The 23,647-nt window shown below is 38.8% G+C and overlaps 1 protein-coding gene across 10 annotated transcripts in view; it reads right to left on the minus strand.

Annotated features, from left to right (window-relative positions):
• The window catches only part of TJP1 (tight junction protein 1), a 160,275-nt gene that overhangs the window by 42,959 nt on the left and 93,669 nt on the right, over positions 1 to 23,647 (minus strand). For 9 of the 10 annotated variants that reach the window (XM_075100161.1, XM_075100167.1, XM_075100163.1 and 6 more), the window contains one exon: positions 866 to 922. In XM_075100161.1, the coding sequence (XP_074956262.1) occupies positions 866 to 922 (57 nt within the window). Of the gene's footprint in view, positions 1 to 865; positions 923 to 1,391; positions 1,428 to 23,647 lie in introns of those variants that run through there. The other variant, XM_075100166.1, reaches the window with a different exon arrangement.

A 23,647-nucleotide genomic window follows, 5' to 3' on the forward strand; every position in this document is an offset into this window, starting at 1 on the left:
ACAGCTAATAGATTTGTGCAGAGAATTAACATATCTGACCAGCTGATCTATTCGTAAACATTTTTAGTCACAAAGGTCCATTCATCCAATCAATGCTACAATTCTAAAATGCCTTGATTCTATGCTGAAGGCAAATGATATAACTTGCTCCCTTGAGAAAACTCTTGTGCATCACCCTTTTGTTGGGATGAATATAGCTATTTGGGCCAGGATTCCATGGTCACTTTAATACTAAGCTGCTGCCAGAAATGGCATCCCACCTTGTTCTGACTTTCCCTAAGCAACTCATTCCTTACCGCCTCTCTGTACAGCTTCACAATAGCTGTATCAGAAATCAATATAAGAGTAACTCAAATAAGAGAAGAGTCAGTCTAAACGTAAAAACCGCCTATTCAGGTTCCTAGTACACATTCCTTTGTGTAAGGTGCACATTCTGACCACCCAAAAATCACTATTTACAGCCACTAATTTAAGAAAGTAGCAAGCAAATAAGGCAGTTTTGAACACATTTATTTATGCTTAACTACACTGTTTTATGGCCCTACAAATAAAGGTTTAAAACATTTAAGTATAGTTAGAAATCTAAGTGTTCATTAACGGTTGTGCTGTAACTACTTTCAGTTACGCACAGAAGTAATCTAAGGCTTTGTTTCTGGCACAGTTATTTGTAGGCAGGCTTATCTCTGAAACCCAACAAACAAACAGAGCTACTATCAAATGGAGCTTTTACAACACTTCTAAATTTAAACAAAGGAATATGACAGTTTCCTTTTCTTTTACTTCCTGACATCTGGCTTTTTCCTATTGCTTTCAAAAGCTACCAGTATCCTGTGTTAGGCACACATCACCAATTGTATGTACTTACCCTGTGAAGAGTCACTGTGTGTTGTTCCCATATAGCTGTTTCTTCCATTGTTGTGCTCTAAGGAGAAAAAAAACCCCAAGATTAGGCTTCACTATCAATAGCTGTTCTAAACAACTATATAATACCACAAATAGAAACTTACGCTCAAAAGTAACATTAATATTAATATTTAATAGCTACAGAGCAGTAGGGCTGGCTCACTTGTTACACATTTCCTTTCTTTGCATGTCACATCTGAACTTCCTAGGAAAGGGGGCAGAGGGAAGATAGATTTCAGAGAAGTTCTGAAATATATAAAGAAGTTTAATAGGAAGGACTACAAGAAGCATTTGTGATGCAGGCTCTCTTGGTTGCTCAAGCGTACAGTAGAGGAAGCTGGTCCAAGGCCCACTTTCAGTTTTCCACAGCCATCAGCTGTATTTATATTCTAACTTACATACTTCATACTTTTCATTCTCCTTTTGCTTGTTCTAACTGTATGCAGATTACTGCCAATTCATGAATGCCCAGCTATAGATTACAGTACCTGTGCTACTGTATTATGCATACAGGTCACACTTAACACACTCCACAGCTCAGCGTAGGCTAATTTCTTTGGTGAACACCAGCACTGCAGAGATAAACAAGGTCCTCTCTAAGGGAACTAGATTAAACAGTAACATCATGACAATATTTACATACCTGCATTTCTGCTTAAAAGAGCAGACACTTGTACTACTTAATGTGCCACCAACAAGCAAACTTTCAGCACGGGGAAGATTGCATGAGGGAGGAAAAACTAGCAGAGCCAAAGGCTTGAAAACAGGCAGAAAGGCAGCAGGAAGCACACAGCGAACAGTATGAAGTCTCCCACTATCCTGCTGCACCATTTTCTACCTTTCCAAAGGTAGTGCCCAGCTTTGCTCCACACCGCCCCATAAGCAATCCACTAACTAAAGAACAGAATCAGAACATGAACATCTCTAAAATATGGGAGTTTAGTTTTTTTAAAATCTGCCTCACTCTCAATTTGTTTTAGTTACAGTAACTCAGCCACTGCAACAAAAAGTACTCTCAACTTTTAATCCAGTCCTGTATTAAAAGAGAGAACAGCAGCAGGAGTGTTTCAATAACCCTGAAAATGAATACCCATGAAAACTCTATCCAATGCCATAACATGAGAATTTGCATCTAGGTTTAAAAAGTGAGTTGTTCACATAGCATCCCAAAAAGCTGTGGGTTTTCCTCCACATTTTGTGCTCTAATTTCAACAGTTAGTATGCGCTACATAACTGCTCATTTCTCTTTAAGGGTTCACTTCTCCTGAAAGTGTTGGTGCAATTTAATTGGGATATATTTCATTCAAACAGCTTCCGCCCCCAGCTCCATTCAGTATCAAATGCTACTCCTTTGCATTACAAATTGATTCAACTCTAACCCAGAATTAGATTATTTCTCTCCAGCTTTTTAAAAGTTGACCAAATATATATATGAAAACAGTAACGATTTACACAAATCCAACTTTGAAACAGAACAGAATGTTTTACTTGCTAAACCATTAATAAATACTGGTTTTCTTCCCTGTTTCGCATGCTCTCATTCTGTCTCAGCTTTGGCAAGAGGTTTTCAGGCTAAATGTCTCATCAACAAGTGAAGAATTACCTCTGCAAGTAAACTTCTAAAAGAAAAAGCTTTAATTAGATCCAGTTCAGAAAAAGGTACAACAGGAATTCAATAAAGGACTGCAAAAGTTGCAATTCACATTTTGATTTAAAAAGGTTGCCTCATTTGGATCTGCAATTATTAATAAGAAGTTAAGCTGACTGGCTCATCTATTGCATTTGCCTTAGCAACGCCACGCAGGTACCACCACTCCATCGGCAGTCAGGGGCTCGCACAGCACAGTTTGAGCTACTTGGCTAATGAGGCACCAGATTTCAATGTCTCCAAGTTCTTGTGCCTCACTGTTGGAGCTCAGTACATAGAGCATGGTGCAAACACACCAACTGGTTCTGGATACGGCAAAGACTGACAAAACCCATTTAACCAGCTAAGCACTGCTCCCATTAGATCTGGCTGAACTGGCATCCCAGAGTTGGAGCAGGATAAGGTAACAGAAACAGCTAAGCAATGAGTAAGAAAAATGGAAATGACTTATGTAACATGCTTCTGAAAACTGTGAGAAGACTTACTACCTCACAAAAACCCAAGACAAACCGCCAAAATCCCACCCACAAACTCTCCAGCCTTTCTAAAACCAGACAGGGTGCCCACTACTCAATCTACTGACTGGGGCTGCCTTTTTTAATGCCTTCTTCCTTTCTGTAGAAGCTCCATTTTCTTGCTCACATTATCTCATCTACTGATCTATTATAACCACCTCCCCTAGATTTCACTAATACATTCATTTCAAATTCACAAGACTTGAAAACATCAAATACACGTTAGTTAAGACAGCAAACCAAGTAATATGTTATTTTCATTCTTTCTGCATGCCCAAACAGTCCAATCAAGAACAGTGAAAACAGTTCAAAGGCAGCCTGGGGTGAGTTGCTGACTTGACATACCGCTTATGTGAGTTAGTTTCTCATCTGTAAAAAATTGCACTCACAGAAGATGGAGAAGTTTGATGAAGACCTGTGAAGGTACTCACTCTACTAAGCACTGACAACTCAGGCAGAAGAACTAGCTTGTACTACCATCAGCTGAGGTCCCTGTTGTGATGCTGCTCTTGGACCATATTCACAAAGTGCTCTATTTCTCATGCAACATTTGAATTTCAGGAATCTTGTAAGGACCTAATTCCCCAAGACCCTTGAACTGGCAAACACTGCTTGTAATTAAGGGGTGGGGGCAGACAGTGTAGGTCTGCCATGATGGTGCCAGACCTGCTGACTGCTGGTGCCAAGCTTGGTATCCCAAATAATGCTACCCACCACTGATTTAGGTGAAATCGAGGTGACTCAGCAAGAACTGAAAAATACATACAGCCTAACACCCCAGAAACTAGAAATATATGAGAATACTAAGATGCTACAGTCTAGGGTTAAAGTAACTTGACAGAGACCATTAAGTATCTTCAAAACACAAGTGGACAACTGACAGCATTCAAACTTTGTGAATTCCAGATACTATGTCTATATTACCTGTTGTTCTCTACATATATTAAGAACAGAAAGATAATGATGGTATCATGACTTCAGTGTTTGAAAAAAGATTCTACGCTTATGCTTTATCAAATTGAAGAGTTTCCTTAAGCTCATCTTAAACACCCTTATAAAGATGATTATATCACAGAACCACAGAATCACAGGTTGGAAGGGACCTCAGGGATCATCTAGTCCAACCCTTCTAGGAAGAGTACAGTCTAAACAAGACGGCCCAGCACCCTGTCCAGACGACTCTTGAAGGTGTCCAACGTGGCACAGTCAACCCTGGGGAGATTATTCCAATGGTTGACTGTCCTCACTGTGAAAAAATTCCCCTCTCGTGTCCAATCAGAATCTCCCCAAGAGCAACTTGTGCCCATTCCCCCTTGTCCTCTCCATGTGACAACTACTTGCAAAAAGGGAGTCTCCATCTTCTTTGCAGCTCCCCCTTAAGTACTGGTATACAGTGATGAGATCCCCTCTAAGCCTCCTTTTCTCAAGGCTAAACAAACCCAGTTCTCCCAGCCTATCCTCATATGGCAGGCTTCCCAGTCCTTTGATCATCTTGGTGGCCCTTCTCTGGACCCCTTCCAGCCTGTCCACATCCTTTTTGTATAGCGGGGACCAGAAATGTACATAGTACTCCAGGTGTGGCCTGACAAGCGCTGAGTAGAGTGGGATGATGACTTCTTTCTCTCTGCTGGCGATGCCCTTTTTGATGCAACCCAGCATCCTGTTGGCCTTCTTGGCTGCAGCAACACACTGTTCGCTCATGTTGAGCTTCCTGTCCACCAGGACCCCCAGGTCCCTTTCCTCAGAGCTGCTCTCCAGCCAGGTGGATCCCAGTCTGTGCTGCACTCCCAGATTATGTTTTCCCAGGTGCAAGACCTTACACTTGTCCTTGTTGAACTTCATAAGGTTCTTGGTGGCCCACTCCTCCAGCCTATCCAGATCTCCCTGCAGAGCAGCTCTCCCTTCTGGAGTGTCTGCTTCCCCCCTCAACTTCGTGTCATCCGCAAACTTCATCAGGCTACACTTGATGCCGTTATCCAGATCACTTATAAAGATATTGAATAACATTGGGCCCAATATTGATCCCCGAGGGACTCCACTAGTGACAGGTTGCCACTTTGAAAAAGAGCTATTTATCACCACCCTTTGTGTGCAGCCTGTCAGCCAGTTCCCCACCCACTGCACAGACCACTTGTCTAGGCCATAACACATTAATTTCTCCAGAAGGAGGCTGTGGGGGACCGTATCAGAAGCCTTGGAGAAGTCCAGGTAGACAATGTCCACTGCCCGCCCCATGTCAATCAGGCAAGTCACTTTGTCATAAAGACCACTGGGTTTGTCAAGCACAATCTGCCCTTAGTGAAGCCATGTTGGCTTTTCCCAATCACGTGCTTCATTTGACTTGTGATGGCCCCCAGGAGGATTCGTTCCATAACTTTCCCAGGGATTGAAGTAAGGCTGATGGGCCTGTAGTTACACGAATCCTCCCTTGAGCCTTTCTTGTAGATAGGGGTAACATTTGCCTTCCTCCAGTCCTCTGGGACATCCCCTGTTCTCCATGACTTCTCGAAGATTATGGAGAGTGACCTTGCAGTGATGTCAGCCAGCTCTCTCAAGTGATGTCAGCCAGCTCTCTCAAGTGATGTCAGCCAGCTCTCTCAAGTGATGTCAGCCAGCTCCATATAGCAAGTGGATATGTCTGTGGGTTGGTGGGGTTTTAAAATTATTATTTAAAGGTTAAAGTCATACATGAAGTTGCAATTCATCAATATGGAAGTAATGCAACTTATTTGCTCAGAATCTTGGAAGTATCAAATCTTGTTCAACTTTTTCACCTTTGAAATTGCCCTGAGATATAAACATAAAGGTAACATCTTTCCAGAAAGCTTGCTTTGTGGGCTACAAGGGTCCTTCAAACAAGTATTTTTGTTTCCCCTTCTCAACATATTTCTTTCCTGCTTCTGAAAGGCTGGGGTTTTCATTTTTCTTTTTTTTTAAAATACACTTTTCCCTCATACAACTCTTTTACCTTTACACATGCATCTGGGTACCTCCACACATACGTAAGACTGAATTTCCCCAAAGGATTAGTTCTGTACTTAATGCATCAAGATTTTTTCCTTTCAAGCATCACTGAGAAAATAAAATCCTCGCTGTCTACCAGTGTGAGTAATGCTGTTATGTTTGCAAATAGCATTGCTCAGTTTACCTCTACTGCAGTTGAAAAGCTGTGATCAGCAGTGGCACTGGAGCCACCCAGGGGCTTGAGAAGACAGTTCAAGTTCACGTTTGGAAAGGTTCAAACAATAGCCACAAAAATTAGCATTTTAAACCTAAAATAATGCAAGGTTCCTGAGGTGAAAGTTTCTTGTGGGGCAGCACTTCTTTAGGCATCTGCACCTAGAGGAACAGCTCGGACTAAGGCCAAAGCTCCCACACGTTCTTGAAATCAAAGCCAGAATGATTTCCCGATCTTTCTTTGCAAGTCTAGGGGGAAGTACTAGAGAAACTATCTTTCTTGTATTAACAGAAGTGCTTTTCCTACGAAGTTAAGTGTGTCAAGCATGACAAGTTAGATTTTAAGCAATTGTTTACTCAATTATGAACATGTTTTGACACATAAGGTCAAAGGAGTCTTCAATCACCTTATTTCCTATAAATAAGTTTTAAATACCTACTGTTATATATTTCTACACATTTCTCACTAAGGACAGTGAGATTATTACATTATCAGAGAAAAACCATATTTAAGTATCTACCTTAGAACAGGCAGATTTTCATATTTTCCTCTGGCCAACACAAGAGTAACCTACCATGGGAAGCAATAAAGTACTTTCAGTATCTTAACAAACTTGTGGAACAGCATTGACAGCTGTCCTGAAGACAAACAAATGAAGCAACTACTTCTGCTACCTCAGAGAGCATATTGTTTCTGTTCTCTGCAAAACAGAGAGGCAAACTGTCTGTGACAGATTCAAGTCCCTGCTCTAATCCTTTCAACTGCAGCAAACTACAAGAAACTGAATGACCAGATCACAAACTCAACCATATGAAGAACACTATCTTTGCTCCAAGCTTGCAGCCTCATGTTGTAGCTTTTGTGTACAGCTTACTTCCAATAAAATGGTGACATCTAAAAACTTTCCTAATTGTCCTGATAAAATCCTAACAGCCTTGAGAAATAGTTTTCTTATTCAAGACAAAAAAAAAAAAAAAAAGAGAGAGAAAGAAGTACTGGTAAGGGGCTGCATCAAAAGGAGGAAATAAATTTATATTTAGAGTCAATCTCTTCAGAAGGACATACCAGTCATTCATATGCCTTATCTATCTTGCTGCATTTCTATTTGGCTTCTAAAATTAATTCTCAGTTATTTTGAGGGAAGTCCACTTCAGTAGTAGGATGCTACAGAACTTCCAAGTTTTAAAGGTTAAATGCAGAATTAATACATTTTGATTGCACTTGTGGAAACAAGTATTAAAAGCACTTATTGTAACAATTAGCATTTGCAACTATTACCAGAGTTTCTGCAGGATTATTGGATATCTAGGGGGTAATATTTATCATTTACTTACAAAAAAAAAAAAAAATCAAAGTCAATATCCAAAACAAAGAGCTTCCTGAGGAAGTTCAGAAAAGAAAACTTAATCTTCCTCCGCCAGCTCAGAGCAGGGAATGAAGAGGTCATTTCTCTTACACATAGCATCTTTCAGCACTCAGAGCTGTGCGCTGTTTCCTACACTGACAGGAAGACTTCCTACAGACACTCACCTTTGTCCTTGCCTAGTTAAATTTAAACCATCTTAAATTCCAACAAATTCCCGCCAATTGGTTTATCACAAGAGCATTCAGCTGACTAAAGAAAAAAAAACCATTTTAACAGTTGTCCCCCTGCAATAAGTGCAACGAGGACAGAATCCTATGAGAGAGATTATATCAACTGAAATTAGATCTTTATCTTACATAGTCTTTATACAACATACACAATGCACCACATCTACTCTAGAGCATACCTTAGAGATATCTGAGCTATTTCAAATACTGGAAGCCTGCTAGTAGAGTGAGCATAGCTGAAGAGTAGGGTACTCCAAGGCATGATAAAGGCAGCCAACTGCACACTGCTAAAGCTGGCTGTTTGCACTCATAACCGTGGTATCTCCATACCAGACTTCACAAGCAGCCTATGTCCTTGATTTTTACTTGATCATCACTCTTTGCAAGGAGGAAAAGCTCTTTCTCTGTATTTTTAAGAAATTACTCAAGGGGCATCAGACAGAACAGCTCAGGGACTGCTGCAGAGCCAACAACATACAGCTGATGCTATTTGTTTTTCACACAGCAGTGCGAAGTGGAAGAGAAAACACCCACTAAAGCATTCTCTTGAGATCTGTATAAAAAAAGATATTCTCCATCACCAAGCTGAGAAGCCAGCCTTTAGTCTCACTGTCTATCTGAATGTACATCCATGGAAGTGACATCGACCATCTACTTCAGAAACAGAAATACTAACCTTATTTTCTCAAGCAGATGAACTAAACACCTAAAAGTAGGCAAAAAAAAAAAAAAGGTGATGTGCACTGCCCTATTTCATACGTTGCATAGGTCCCAAGCTCTAGTCAAGAGTTCCACTCCTCCCAAACACTGGTCTGTATTCAACAGACCACCTCAAGAAAAACCTGTATTTAGAAAGACACCATTATTAAAGCTGGTCTTCCAATGACAGTGTGCAATCCAAGTTAAAAAAACAACATACAGAATTCTCAACACTGCACATTTATAAAATGAACTTAATTTTACTTAGGTCAATCTAGAAGTACAAAGTGTCTACTACAACGGTACATACCTACTGCTGGACAACAGAAGTCATCTTTACATCATGAACAGCAACCTTGAGAAGAAAAACTAGGACTAGACTAAATTTATATGTAAATTTTTAATAGCTAAGCTCTTTCACCATTCTGCTCAATTCTTCCTATGCTTCCACAACCACACACCACTCCATGGGATGCTACCGTACTAAATACAATTTCCACTGCTTCCTGCTCTAAAATACCTAAGATGACTTGCTATACTTTGAACACATAGATATTGCATGTATCTAAAAACATCCCTTCTACAAGTTCTCCTGATGAATTTTTGTGCAAAACATTTTTGCCAACTTCTGGGCACTATTCTCTCCAAGCTTTAAAAAAAAAAAAAGCAGCTCAATATTTAACTCAACCCATGTAATACCCAAGTTCTTTGTTAGCATAACTCACTTTTCTAGAATGGCCTCTCAAGTCCTCACACATCACAGACAACTCTCTGATCTCCCAGGGTCATAAAAAACTTCTGTTGTTTTTGCTGCTGCTCAATCAAAAAAACAGCAGACCCTCCTTCCAAAAAAGCCGTAAACAAGAACAGTATGCAGAAATTTTTGGGGGTATTGCATTTTAGTGAAATAATCAATTACTGGATTATAGATCCAGTTAAATCTGAGTATTTATGGAAATGTTTATGATACACTCCTAGTGAATACCATTATCCCTGAATGGCAGAAGGCTGACACCTTGGGAATAAGAAGGCAAAACCAAACCAGAATGTAAGATCCAATGCAGATACATGTCAAATGATCTTAGGTTAAGTTACTTCAGATGAAGAATACCACTCAAACACCCTGGGGTAACAGTATTAGCCAGCAGCTAAGCAAAGCTTACTAGGCATGTGAAAACTGTGCTTTAGAATTTGGGATCCTTGCCTGTTTTGCTTCTTTCCATTTTGCTTTCCAGCTGGCAGTAAAATCATGTAGGACCCCAAACTCCAAAGCACTGGCAAGCAGCACTTCACAGATCACTACTGCAGGCCAGTATGCTAGCAAAACAGAACGAAAATCACAGCAGAACAGAAAGGCTAAAAAGCAGTGGTAAACTGTGTTTCTCACCCCCCCCGCAGCGATGTTACCAAAGGGAAGTACAGATAGCTTGCACTTTGCTTTTGGTCTTGTTTTAAGTCAGTTCTCTACCATACTGACCTAGGTCAGGATTATTAGAGAACACAGAGATTCCAAAATTATAGTTTTTAATATGTAATTGAAAGTATTTGTCTTAGATCAGCTTTAGCTCAGTTATGATTTTTTTTTCAAATAATTTCAAACCCAAGATCTTCAAGAAACTCAGCACGATATTTTAATTCTTTACATCTCAGGATGCAACTTGAAAAGCACATCTTCTAGCACAAGTAACTGCTTAAGCAACACACACTGCCCTCCTACTAATGTCCATCCTCACAAATACCTGTCTCTCTCATATTACGCTTGTGCAAGTGTTATGCTTATGTACACAGTCATTTCTACCTGTATCAGTTCATCTCAACTCCACCGACAGCAGTTTCCAGTGGCAGTTTGTAAGCCAGCCCTGTTAACGTAACAGCTCAAACTACAGCCTCACATCCAAGTAAAATAAGCTATATTGAAGTATAAAAGTGAAGTTCTTTAAGCATACACAGCTGTGACCACAGATTCACGGCAACTGACAACTTGGAATGGGAAATTCCAATCAGATATCACCTGCTTAGTTGGTTTGTTTTAAAACAACCACAGGGTGGTCAAACCATGATGCAGGCTGCCCAGGGAGGCTGTGGAATCACCAACCTCAGAGATATTCAAGACTCAACTGGACAAGATCTTGGGCAACCTGCTGTAGCTGACCCTGCTTTGGAGGAGGACTAGATGATCTCCAGAGCTCCCTTCTGACCTCACTGTTCTGCAATTATTCTATAAACCAGATTTAGTCATAACTGCTTTGAGCAGAGAGTTGGACTAGATGATCTCTAGAGTCCCTTCCAACTTTAATTATTCTGTGATTCTTTGTAAGTCACGTTTCCCGCATATTCCTGAAACCAAATCCAATCATCCAACTACAGACACAGCCTCCATCTCTACTCTTATACACAGCTTAGTGTTACTGTTTTATCATTCCATTAAGAACATTAGCTGGAGTAGTTTTGTTTTTTTCACTTGGGGGAGGAGTAGAAGAGCACAGTATCAGTGCAGATATACCAGAGAAAACAAAATCTTATTGTATTAGTTTTATATAACAAGCCTTAATCAGGCTTACATACCTGACCTTTTTAATTTATACACAGCCAAAACCCACGCAAGTGCAAGATATAGTCACCACAAAATTACTATCAGAGCAGCCATCATAGCATTCAAGCACCTCTCAAAAAGAGTAACTTCTTCAGTTAGGAAGTTGTTGATGACTTTGGAGTAAGGAGTCAGTTAATAGCAACAAATAGTTTGGTAACAAAAGTGCATAATGGGGAACACAACATGTTTTTGTTGGGTACCTTTTGGGGTTTTAAGAGCTGTGCTTTGAAGCTTTGAAAGTAAGGAAAAAAAAAAGTACAAGTCAATGGGAGAAAAGGAATGAGAATTAGAGCAGCGCTACATTTCCCTGATAGTCAGAGGCAGACACGAGATTTGGATGGGAGGACAAGGTAACAAAGGCTACAGTAGTGATTAATGTTAATGTGTTCAAAAGGCTTATTTGGCTATCAGTAAGGAAAACATTCCTGAACTTTCTCATCAGGCAAGTATGGGAAGTGGAAAACACATCATTTTTCCTCAGAGAACTATCCCCATCCTATTAACAATACCTAGGTTTGTATTACTTCACCATGAAATGGAGTACTCATTTACACAGTTTTCCAAAGCATGTACCTTTAAGAAGTGGAAGAGGCACCTGTTTAAGCAGTCTTTGACACTCGACTTCACAACAATTGTCTCCCAGCCTCCTTATTAATATGCACAGTGTGAGTCTGTTCCAGGATTTTCTTCCTGAAAAACTTCCTAAGGCTAACAGATCAACTATTAACAAAGTGATGAAGAAAAAAAATTTTAGCATACTACAATTGTCCTTACATACAGTTACAGAACTGAATAATATAGCGCTGACAGAACTCAAAACCAGGTAACATTGTGAGCTGAAGATGTAGAATGAAAAAAACACATTAAGAAATATTAGTCAATACTACCAGCATTTAAATTTGGAACAATATAGCGCAGAATAGAGGAGATCACAGTCCTTTCCTTTTTTATACCAAGCCATTACATTGCATTCAGTAGCCCACAGACCTACAGATGAACAGCCACATCCCAAGGACCATATTCCTACACCTCACTTAACTGCTTCATTTTCATCAGTCCTTTGCAGCATTTTGGTTAGTGTCTATTAATATAAATTGATTAAAACTATCCACTATTATTAAGAAAAATTGAAGTGTTGTGAAAGCTCAGTTTCGAAAGAGTGGTGGAAAGGGGTGAACGGGGTCTCAGAAAAAGGTTGGGTCATTTCAGTAATTGTGTGAACCAAATGAGCAGGAGTCCAACAGTGTTGCAGAGGCAAAGTATAGCAGCCAGAGGACTTTACGCAAACTGTCCTGTCAGAACAAGTATAATCCTTAAAACAGCATCTTCAGGCTGCTGCTTGACAATACAAACGGTTAAGGAGCAGCAAAAACCTAAGCTTAAGGGTATTCTCCTCCTCAGAGCAGAGTATCTCCTTTATTTGCAAAGCTACTCTGAACTGAATCAAGGAATCAGTCTGGCATTGGTGATGGCTTTTTAGAAGTAGAAAAGGAACAAGCAAGAAGAGAAGCTAAGAAAATAAAAATAGAAGTCTCTTCTTGTGGGTTATTCATTGACTATGAATGTAGAAACATCACCCATAAAACAACATACATGCAATCACTTTTATAACCCTGGCTGCTGCTTTAGTGGGTAACAAAAAATAGCTTATTCACAGCCAGTTATAGAGTAGATTTTTCTTTTAAGCTTAATCCTGGCTATATTATTAGATATTTGAAAGACACGGATTTTTTTTTCAGAAGGCCAAAGGAGATTTACTGTTACCAAAGTAAGACTTACAAACAAGTTTTACGGAAAACACATGCATATATTTCTACCATCCAATTTGTTATCCTTTCCCTTTTCCTAAGTGATCTGCTTCCTTCTCTTCAGGAACCATGGCCACTAACAAGCACAAGAGAAAAACAGCAGCAGCTCCAGAAGAATAAGCAAGCAAGGAAGAGCCATCAAGACATATCCACACTTTTTTTCCCCCTTCTCTTAAAAGGGCATGCTGCAGCAACACAGATGCCCCTGCCACCTAAAACAAGCCAGACATGTCTTTTACTCCCGTCATAATTCCTCATGTTCTTAAAAAGCAGCAATGAAACCAATGCCATGGGGGAGCCAAGACTGGACAAGCAGCAATAAAAGCAGGCCTGAGATACTGCCCAGCACCAACAGCTGCCCTGATTACAATCGCCCTCTTTGATTTACTACTGGCTGCAATCCCTCCATTGCCTTTCACTATTCCTGTGGTTCACAACCTTTGCCAATTTGCAGATCTCTTAAGAAAAGTTGCATGCAAATCACTATATATTAAGCTAAGAAATGCAAACCTTTTTTAAAACAGCATGTTCTGGGGTTTTTTTGTTTGGATTTTCTCGTTTGTAGATTGCATCCCTATCCCCTCCAAATAACTATGAATTCCCAGTAATTCTGAAGAACTAACCTAGCCATTTCTCACTGAGTTAGGAGACAACACCCAGTCGTCTTCCCTTCACTTCTGAAGCCAGGGAGAGGAGGCATTAGCTACAGTCACTAGAACAAAATGACACAGTAATTACTGGACAAGAGGCTTTACACAGGCTTCAAATTAAACTTTAAGTATTCAGCTTTATATAACCCTCATGCCTTTCCCATCCCACCCTACAGACATACAGCTAGGATTTTTTTCTCTTCTGTTTGCACATCAAAGCAGGGGAAGGGACAAGGGAATTAACTAACATGGTCAAGAGCATTAATTGTTGAACAGATCAGAACTTCCTGGCAGCATGCTGCCTTTATGCATACAAAGCAAAACAGCACACTCCAAAACCAATAAAATACCCTCTTCTCAGGAAGAGCCATTTGGTAGACTTAAAATTATTCTGACCATTGTAGGTGAATTAACACTGCATTTTTACGTAAAACTTAGTTTGCAAATTTAGGAAGCTTTATAAGTAAGGAATTACCCGAACTGACAAACTTTGAGACCAAATAGTTTACAGGCCTTTCTTCTGCAGTTTGAACTTCACCTTCTACTTCCCCTTTTGGGCATTTAAAGTGATTTTAAAAAGCCTAAGTATAACTAAAAGCACAGTTTCATCAAAGAAAAAAAGCCACACCCAGAAAGCCAAAGGTTAACCTTAAAAATGGTCGCAAAGCAACTTTTGTATTTACATCAGCAATTAAAAATAAACTCATTTAAGTGGAACAAACTGCTTCACCAGCAGCTTTAACCACATGACACTAACTTCTCCCACAATTTCAAGTATATCAAGGATACAGGATTATATTCTTGACCACAACTGCATCATGTCCATTCATCACCCCTCTGGAATGCACATTCCCAAATAGGCAAAAAAACTATGTGGGCAGAGATGATCGGGGCTATTTTAAAATATACATTGTGCTTCTACCAGAACTGCATCTTCTAACTACCTGGAACCATATTTCAAAACAGAGAGTTTGCAAAGCCAAAGCCTTTAAGTAAGGGCAAGCTTCTCCCTTTTTGAAAGGTACTTTAACTTTAAAACTACAAGAGTCAAAACTATAACCTGACACTCCAGTTTGCAAACTGAAAATTCACTCAAGTTTACACAACCTTTACATCAACCCTTTATTACTCCAGCACTCCTTGCTCATGGTACAGAAAGCAGCTCCATTGAACTTCTACATTCTGAATGTAATCTGTTCTAAGAAAATAACAAAAGGTTACCAATCAAGGGCAATTACTAGTGTAAAACTTCAAGATTTTCCCCATCTGTTACCATGTCTCTTTAACCTTCACATTCTAAAGATAAGGATTTAATTGACAAAAGAGAGCAAATTCACTTGAGTGACAAAGTTCAAAAAGCAGCAAGGAAGAAAGATAACAGAAATCCCACCTATCTGCATTTCCCCCTCTTTTTATATTTGCTCCCATTGCTGCATATGAGCTCCAATCTGTTCCACAAAATAAATAAATAAATCAACAGCAGAAGTGCTTCCCCACCCTTGCCCTACTTGAACCAGCCCCTTGACTCTTGAAAGGGAAGCTGCACATCAAATTACGACGTCATTTAATTTTGTGGCTAAACTTAAGTTCTTTCAAGAGCAGAACTTCACTCCATTTTTTGTTTTTGCATCACTCTTACCTTTGGATGTTCCTCACCACCAGCAGCACAAATGTCAGGTGTGTTACTAGCATCTGCAAGTCAAGGACCCAGAAAGCCATTTTTGTGACAACACCTGTTTTTTTTCTGGGCCTTGGATAAATCAGCAACATAGTTTTAGGATTGTTGCATAACTTTTATTTTTTTTTTTTTTTTAAGAACTTTGTTACAAGGCAATACAGAAAAATGTACTTAGAAGCTCTTTTCGCATTCTACCTCTGCTTTACATCTTGCAACTACACAGCAAACTAAGAACATGTTGCTGCCCAGTCCTGACAAATACATCATAAACTGAACACACTACGGTTCAATGAGCACGTACCAGCTAGCAGCTTCCACGTACATAATAAACATACTGGTGCCATTTTCCCTTGACATTGCATTGTCAGCTTAGGAGTCAGTGCTCCCAAACCCTATTTACTTTCAAAAGATCAAAGACAACACATGCATTATCATATCAATAGTGCAGATTACTGATGCATATACTTAATATACTTAAATATTGAGACCAATGGCACTACAACACTTCACACAAGTGCAAAGTTTCTGCACGGTTTAAATTCTTCGTCCCAACTGGAGGGAAGGCTGTTGCAAAGCATTAGATATAACATTCCTTAATATCATCATTTCAAATAATCTACAGTCCCACATACCTACACAGTACACATCACTGCATCAGTATAATTGAACACAACATTAGTGTTACTTGGAAATATTTTTCAAAAGATGTATTTTAGATTTATTGATGTTTTATTTATTTTTAGGATACAATACAAGCACATTTTCAAGATTTTTTTCCCTACTGCTACTAGAGCTAGGTACACACTTTTTCCAAGATGAAATCTGAGCTTCTCATGTAAGCAAGTGATAAGCGTCAAAGCACACACAATTGCAGTATCTGAAGTCTGCACTTGGAAGTCAGCCTAAACAAGTCTGATAGAATGGTACAGCTGACTGAATTAAAAAGAAGTTTTGCTTTTTAGTGGTCTCACTTTGCATTTGTTCCATAACACATTTAAGGGGCTATTCCCTCCACCACCAAAAAAATTAGTCTACTTCAGCACAAGTTAAAAGAACATTTAGCATAAACCATATGTATCAGTCCAAGAAAAGGCATCCAGCATGACCAAAAGTAATGCGCACAGTTAAATAAGCTTCAGTTACCTTCATAGACTTGTTTTCAAAATGAAGAGGAAGAAGAAAGTTTGCACACCCTACAAGCACTCACCAGAAAAACCCCAAAATTACTAAGGTGTTGAAGAAAGCTACAAATAAAACCCAATAAATACAGGGAACAGTTTGACACCCCTCAAGAACGTCTGGCAAGGAAAATCTAGACATATCAGTACTGTAAGTAACAGTGAAAGCTTTCTGTTAGCAGATTGAATAGCAAAACAATGTCACGGCATTTTTAGCCAGCATTTACAGTTAAACTACTAGTGGTCTCCCCATCTGTACAGGCCTAAAGAGCTACCTTCATTCTCAGCCTATGAAACTATCAACTTAAGTACCTAATACAGAGACACATGACTGAAATTATTTTCCATAGCAGTTTGATACCTTTTATAAACACCTGAAAAGAACCATTATGTTCAAGTACATTGTTCGCATTTTGCACAGTTGAGACACATGAAGAATCCCAAACTAATCACTACACAAAGACATGTCCATAAAGTAATAGTGGATGTCATGGCTTCAACTCATCTTTGAATTAAGAATCAACTATGCAATAATGAACATATGCAGAGACACTATACGCTTATGAGAAGCTGCTCTTTCTCCCTAGGTAATCATCATCTCATGAATAAAAAGCTGATTGCTAGCCAAGCTATAGTGAAGATAATGACAAGCACGTAGAGTATTTCAGAAAAGGAACTCTGAAAACAAAGACTAAAAATAAAAAGTCTGTACATAACTATTCAGACATGCTACCCATCAAACCCACCTCTTCGCAAGTATTTCCCATCTATGCTTAATGGGCAGGTGTCTTTTTCATTTACTCAGCACATTTTTTTAAATTATAAAGCATGAATGACATTCTAGCTGTTTATCCAACCAGCTGGAAAAGAAACTGGTTAAGCCCTTGGTTAACAGCTGAAATGCCTGTATAATTTTGGCCAATGACCTGTTTGTCCTAGGTTACAGCTACAGCTCATTCAACCATTGCCCCAAAAAACTATCAAGTTACATGTCAACAAGAACCAGATGCTGGGATGGTGGGGGAAGAAGGAAGCAACTGAATCACCTACAGACCTGCAAAATCAGCTAGCCTTCTTTTTTTTTAAAGGAACATCTTTCCTAAATAAGTAAGAAACCTCAAGAGTTTAGCTTCAATACACCAGACAAATACATTTCATGAGTCCATTCAATGGACAATACTGTCAGAAGGACACAGTTTGCAGACAAACTGTTTAATCCAGCGTATTCTTTGGAAAAATCCTGAAGACTAAGTGAGGATAAAAAACAAAGTAGAACATTATCTAGAAAGAAGAGGTAAGAAATTAAACAGTACTTCCAAAGATAACTGTAGTACAGTCTTTCTTCAGTAAAACCAGAAATGAACAGAAAAAGAAAACTTACTGTAAAGAGTTCTTTCAAAGCTTGACTGATTTAATATTTGTACTTTCATAGTCATGCAAGTTCTAATAACTTAAGAGAAAATTAAGTGCAGTGACAATATCTAAATTTGCACTTCATGTATCAAGGTATTGGTTTAGTTGCATCTTTTCCACTAATTCTTGTAGCTTCACCTTCAGAAGTAATTCATTTTGAAATTTAATCCTCTAAAAAATACTCTAATGTTATCAACAGGTGTAGTAATGCATCTTTTTTGCTTCGCTGTGCCATTTAAGTTGATCCAGATTAACAAATGTTGAACTGAGACACGGAAAATATGTTTCATCTATGGAAGTTAAGGTGCAGCTACAAAAATTTAATTTGAATACACACAAAGAACAAACTTTCTTGCCCTACCAATCACTACAAAGAGCACAGACTTTTTTTACCCAGAAGATTAGGAAAATACTCACTATGGAATTACACTGTTCAGTTAGCTCCCTGCTGTAAATTCATTACTCATTCTGCTCTCTTCACTGCATTGCTATAGCAGGAAAAATATTTTACATTCCTTTACAACTTCAAATTTATATTTCAGCGCACTGTCACTGTATACTATTTAGCCAAATAGCAAAAGCAATTTTAAGTACACCAGCTGTGTATCCCTGAATATGTACTGGTGCTTCAAGGGCTTTTAGGCACAGGTTGCACATATTTTGCAGTTACTGGAAATGCAGTAAACACAAGTGAATACCAGTAGTCACACTCCACCCCACCACCACCCCAATAAGGAGACAATGATGCCATGCTGCTGCACAACAGAAGCTCAGTCTTAACGTTATATAAAACTTAATACGATACATGTACACAGTATCAATCAAATACTACTACTTTGTTTCTACCTCTCAGCAGAACAGATTAGAGATGCTTAGTTTTTGATCCAAACACATTGAACTCAAACAAGCTTAGAATCAGAGGTACAAGTAACCAATAGATTATGTCAAATAGGAATACGCTTCCCGGGGCCAATGGTTAAATTGTGAATTGGTAAACTTTGCCCTTCATAGGTAATGGGCTATTATGCTTCTTATTGTACAGGTTTACTTGGATTAGACATCTATTTCCTGCAAAACATCTGGCACCTTATTTTCAGTGAGAATATGGATTCTCTGTGTCTTTGGAAAGCAAAAAAGAGTTTATCCTTGTAACATCCCAGTCAGTCTACTAGAATTAAAGATTTTATGCTTTTGGGCTTCTTTTTCCTCTTCCTATGATACTTGCAAGTCTGGCACTACCTGATCTAACAACTAGTACAAAAATCAAATAAAAGTAAAGATTTTTTTTAAAAAAAGAATCAAGTCAGTTCAATCTTTGTTCATGGTCTAGCCCTGCTTCTAATACTGAAGAAGGTACTGGCATTATACTTACCACGTATGACAGCCATTAAGCATGACATGCCACTTAAAAAAAAAATTGAGTTTCTTCCTATTCTTTGTACCAATTCAAGAAAAGACATTAGATCCCAAACTTCTATACTATATATGCTACATTTCAGGAAACTACTTTTCCTCTATTGATCATCAATAGAGGACCATTGTTTGTTAATCCCTTCCCTCCCCTGCTTTGCCCAGTCACACTTTTTCCCCCCTAATCCATCCACTCTTTAAAGCCACCACAACAACATTTCAAGGCTGCTTGTTTGCAGCAGCTCTGAATAAGTCACACAAACCAAACCTCTCTCACACACACACTATTTTTGAAGTGAAAATTAACATGAATACAATTTAAATGGAGACAAGTCAACAATTGGGCCCAGATAAGAACTGTGTGTCCAGTCACCAGTGGAAAAGAGTTGTTAGAGAAAACGTGGGCTAAAAGCATGGAATGAGAGCCAGCTTTGTTCACAGTCAGTAGCCTAAGTGCCTATCAGTCAGCAAAAGCATTTTTAAAACAGCTGCATCAAAGCTTTCTGCAAGTCAGCATGTGACAGGCCAGCACACTACAACAGTGCCACAGCAATCTCTGCATAATAGGAGTGCTCAGAGTGACCTGAAAGGTCAGTGTTTTCAAGCATTCCAGTAGTCTGTAAATTGCCTTGGCTTATCGCTTAGAAGCAACATAATTATTTTCCTTGAAAGGCTAGAACAGTAAAGAAAGATTTCATGTACTATGTTTTGGTCAGCTACATACTAACCTCTATGCTGTAAGTTTATCCAGGGAATATGGACTAACACATAAAAAATAATGTAACATTAAAACATGGAAAAATACGCTTTTCTGATAGAAGGAAAACCATTTACTAAGTTTTCTAACACTACAGTATTTTATCAAGTATAAATATTTTTGAGGGTTTTTTATTTCTCTAGCAAGTGTTGTGTTCCAAAGTGTTTAAACTTACTTCCTATAAAACTAAATTTTTAAATAGAGAAAGACTGAAACTACTGAGTAAATTAAAAGGTCCTGTTCTGGAAAATAAAAGGCAGAGCAAGCAAAATCTAGTCTCATACTAAGCATCCAGTTCCATTTGGAAAATGGCATTTTCTATAAGAGAAAAGAGAAATTATTACTGCCAGCTATAAACATCCCAAGCAATTTACTCATAGCAAAGCAAGGCCAGTCATTGAGTTTATTCAAAGATTGTTCTAGAAATAGAAAAATAGGATTCCTCAGTCTACCTACCTCACAAGATTAAATACTTAGCATTTAACTGCCAACAGCCTAATCAGGATTGTAGTAAGATTCAAACAAGTTCAACTCACTATTTGATTCATGTGGCCTCTTCTCCAGTCATACACCACAGCACATAGCACATGAACCTGATCACAAGGCTCACAGAAAAAGCATCTGTATTTGGAGCTCACCCCAGTTTACTTCACCCTGTCCTGTGTAGCTGCACAGAAGACCACTGCTTACTCTATCACTAACAAATCTATTTCTACTACTTCACTCTGGGTGACTTCAAGCATTCTTCATTCACAGAGAAGGGAGTAGAGACAAAGTAATACAAAGAACATAGTAAAAAAAAATTTTAATTCAGTTGTAGAGAATAAAGGGAAAAAGCCGTATAACAGTTCTCTGACAGCTTACTTTTGTTTGAAGTATGTTTATTATTAGTAACTGCTTAAGGCATGTTTGTTTTTTTAAAAGGGAGATAGTCAATGTAATCAGAAGTTCAGGCTAGCAAAATGCATGCTGCAGAGATCACATTCCACGTTCAAAAGGCATCTCCTGCCTGTTTGCATTTTAAACTAAGACACTAGCACAATTTGAAGTAGAGGACATAAATCTCACATTTTAGTCAACCAAACCAAGTTTACAACCAAAAATACAGTCCTATCATTATCAATTATCCAACTGACTTAAAGTATCCTCATAATGCTGGGGGTGGGGGGGCGACACACAATGACATGGACCACCACTCACACAAAAAAAAAAACACCACCACTGGTCATTCTGAAGGAGCAATGACCTCAGCAACTCTCAATCACTGGATGCTTACTATTGCTGTGATCTTCCCAAGATCAAGAGGTATTTACTGACTGTAGATAAATACAAGTAAGAAAACCATTTAAGTTAGCATTGGTTTATTTCAAATGAATCACCTCTGACTTTATATACCCTCAAAGGCAAAGACTTCTTCAAAACTAAAACTCCCAACATACATTCAATGTGCATTTCTACTTCCAACCCCAAAACTCCTCTTAACAGGCAGGACAGGCAGCTATGAAATCAGATGAAAATGATGAATTTTCATTTGGAATAAGGCATGTATTTATTACATAACTTCATATTCTACATGGAAAATTTAACTGGAAAAAACCCACTTGATGAAGAATGGAATGGGTTCTTGGGAATAGTGCACCAGCACAGAAACTGGGACAAGTGCACTATAGGAGAAATGTTTCCTTGAACACTGACTCCCCTCTCCCAAGGGGAACTGCTATTTGCATTGGCTAGACAGTAACTATTTTCTTCTTGGGGTGGAGGGAAACAAACATTAATTTCCAATCCTATTTGCAGTTCTTCTCAGCATGCAACAGCGCCCACCTCAGCTCCTCCCCGGTATCAGAAGGGGAGAAACCCCACGACATTTGAGGAAGGTGCCAAGTATGTGTAACCAGGGTGATGGAATTAACCAACTATGGATGTTGCTATACTCCTTGTACAGCCTTATCCAACTGGACATTAAGCCTGGGGACATGGAATATACAAATCATTATATTCTTTGATCTGTATTTTAGTCTCTAGGTAATCATTAATCCAAACTAAACAATAGACAATGTGTTTCTGTCAGAAGAGGATGACAAAATGTGGTTTCGTGCAGTGGACTGAGAAAACTGACCAGGACTGCCAAGATTAAGAACGAAGTAGGTAAAAGGTAATTCCAGTAGGGGGAGATCATAACCACCGACTCATGGACCACCTACTCAAAAAGGAACAATGGGAAAGGACAACTGAGTCTGTGCAATAATTTACATGCAAAGCGAGCAAGTTTGTGCCAATTATTAAAGAGAATAATACTGAATATGTATGGATAAATTAATATGTTTATTTTTGGTCTATATAAATCAGATGGGAAAGGTGTCTAAGGTGTGCACATTAGGTGGAGCGATCCCCCGTGCATTCAGCGCCGTGAATAAAGAATGCCTGCCTTTTAATGCTACATTGATGTTATGAGGTTTATTCCCGATTTCGGTGACATACAGACATACTCTTAACATTAAAAATGCTGCCAGTATTCACACAGCATCGGGGGGGGAGATGAGAGTGATTGCACCTTTAGACCACTGGGGTGGTGCTCCCTCCCAGCTAGAAGAGAAAGGCATATTGTTACAGCCAGTCATTCTGAACTAACCCCCTTCCTTGAATAGACTGTTTTACCTGGAGAAGAGGAGGACTTTCCTTGAGCCAGAAGACATAAGAACAGTTTTCTATTTCACAGGAATTGTTACTATCTTTTGAACTAATTCAAACTATCCCTCTTTGCACAACTGGAAGCATTTAGGTCTTCTCTCCCTGAAAACAGCACAGTAGTCTCAGAAAGGTGAGCTCTTCGTTTGACTCCACCTGTAATTCAGGTCCTATCTACATGAACAGTTAAGCTGGTAAGATCAAAGACTTTCAGATGACACTTGCTTTGTTGGCTATCTACACAAGACTTACAAAAAGTATAGATATGCATTTAAAAGGATGTAGCTTGCCAAATTATCCTCATTCTCAAGATTCTGCCCTTTCCCAGTTATCTGGGAATCTGTTCAGATAAATACTGTACCTGGAGTGCCTAAATTAGTGTGTGTGATTATTGCCATTATTTCCAAATGCAGTACAAGAAAGGATAATCAATAGGTACACTTCAGCATGTTTTGTTTACATCTTCTGATTATTTCTCATCTCAAGTTTGCCTACTTATAGGTTTTGAAATACTTCCAGCTTGCTATGGAAGGTCTTATTATCCAGAATTTCTGTATAGAATCCTAGTGTCCTTCAAACTGTCCTTTATATGCTTTAGTATTTAAAAGAGCATTTATTATTTTCTTTTCCTCTTCCCACTGCCTTCAGCACTCTCTTACAGAAAACAAATAAGCAAACGAGCTGTTACTACAGCTGCCAGAAACAATACTCCTGCAACTTGAGCAATACATCTACATTTTTATTATGGCTCTTTCAGAGGTTAGGTCTGATACTATAATCTTGGGGTTTTTTTTAATAGTAATCTTTAAATACAGCTAGGTAGTTAGCCTTGATGACACACTTCTGTGAGTAAGGCTTAGTCATAAAACACAAGTTTCACAATAATTATTTGGAGAGTCCAGACACCTCAGCTTTTGTGCTAAGATTTTTGTTTCT

The sequence above is a fragment of the Phalacrocorax aristotelis genome, chromosome 7 (genome assembly GCF_949628215.1).
Source record: "Phalacrocorax aristotelis chromosome 7, bGulAri2.1, whole genome shotgun sequence".
NCBI lineage: Eukaryota > Metazoa > Chordata > Aves > Suliformes > Phalacrocoracidae > Phalacrocorax > Phalacrocorax aristotelis.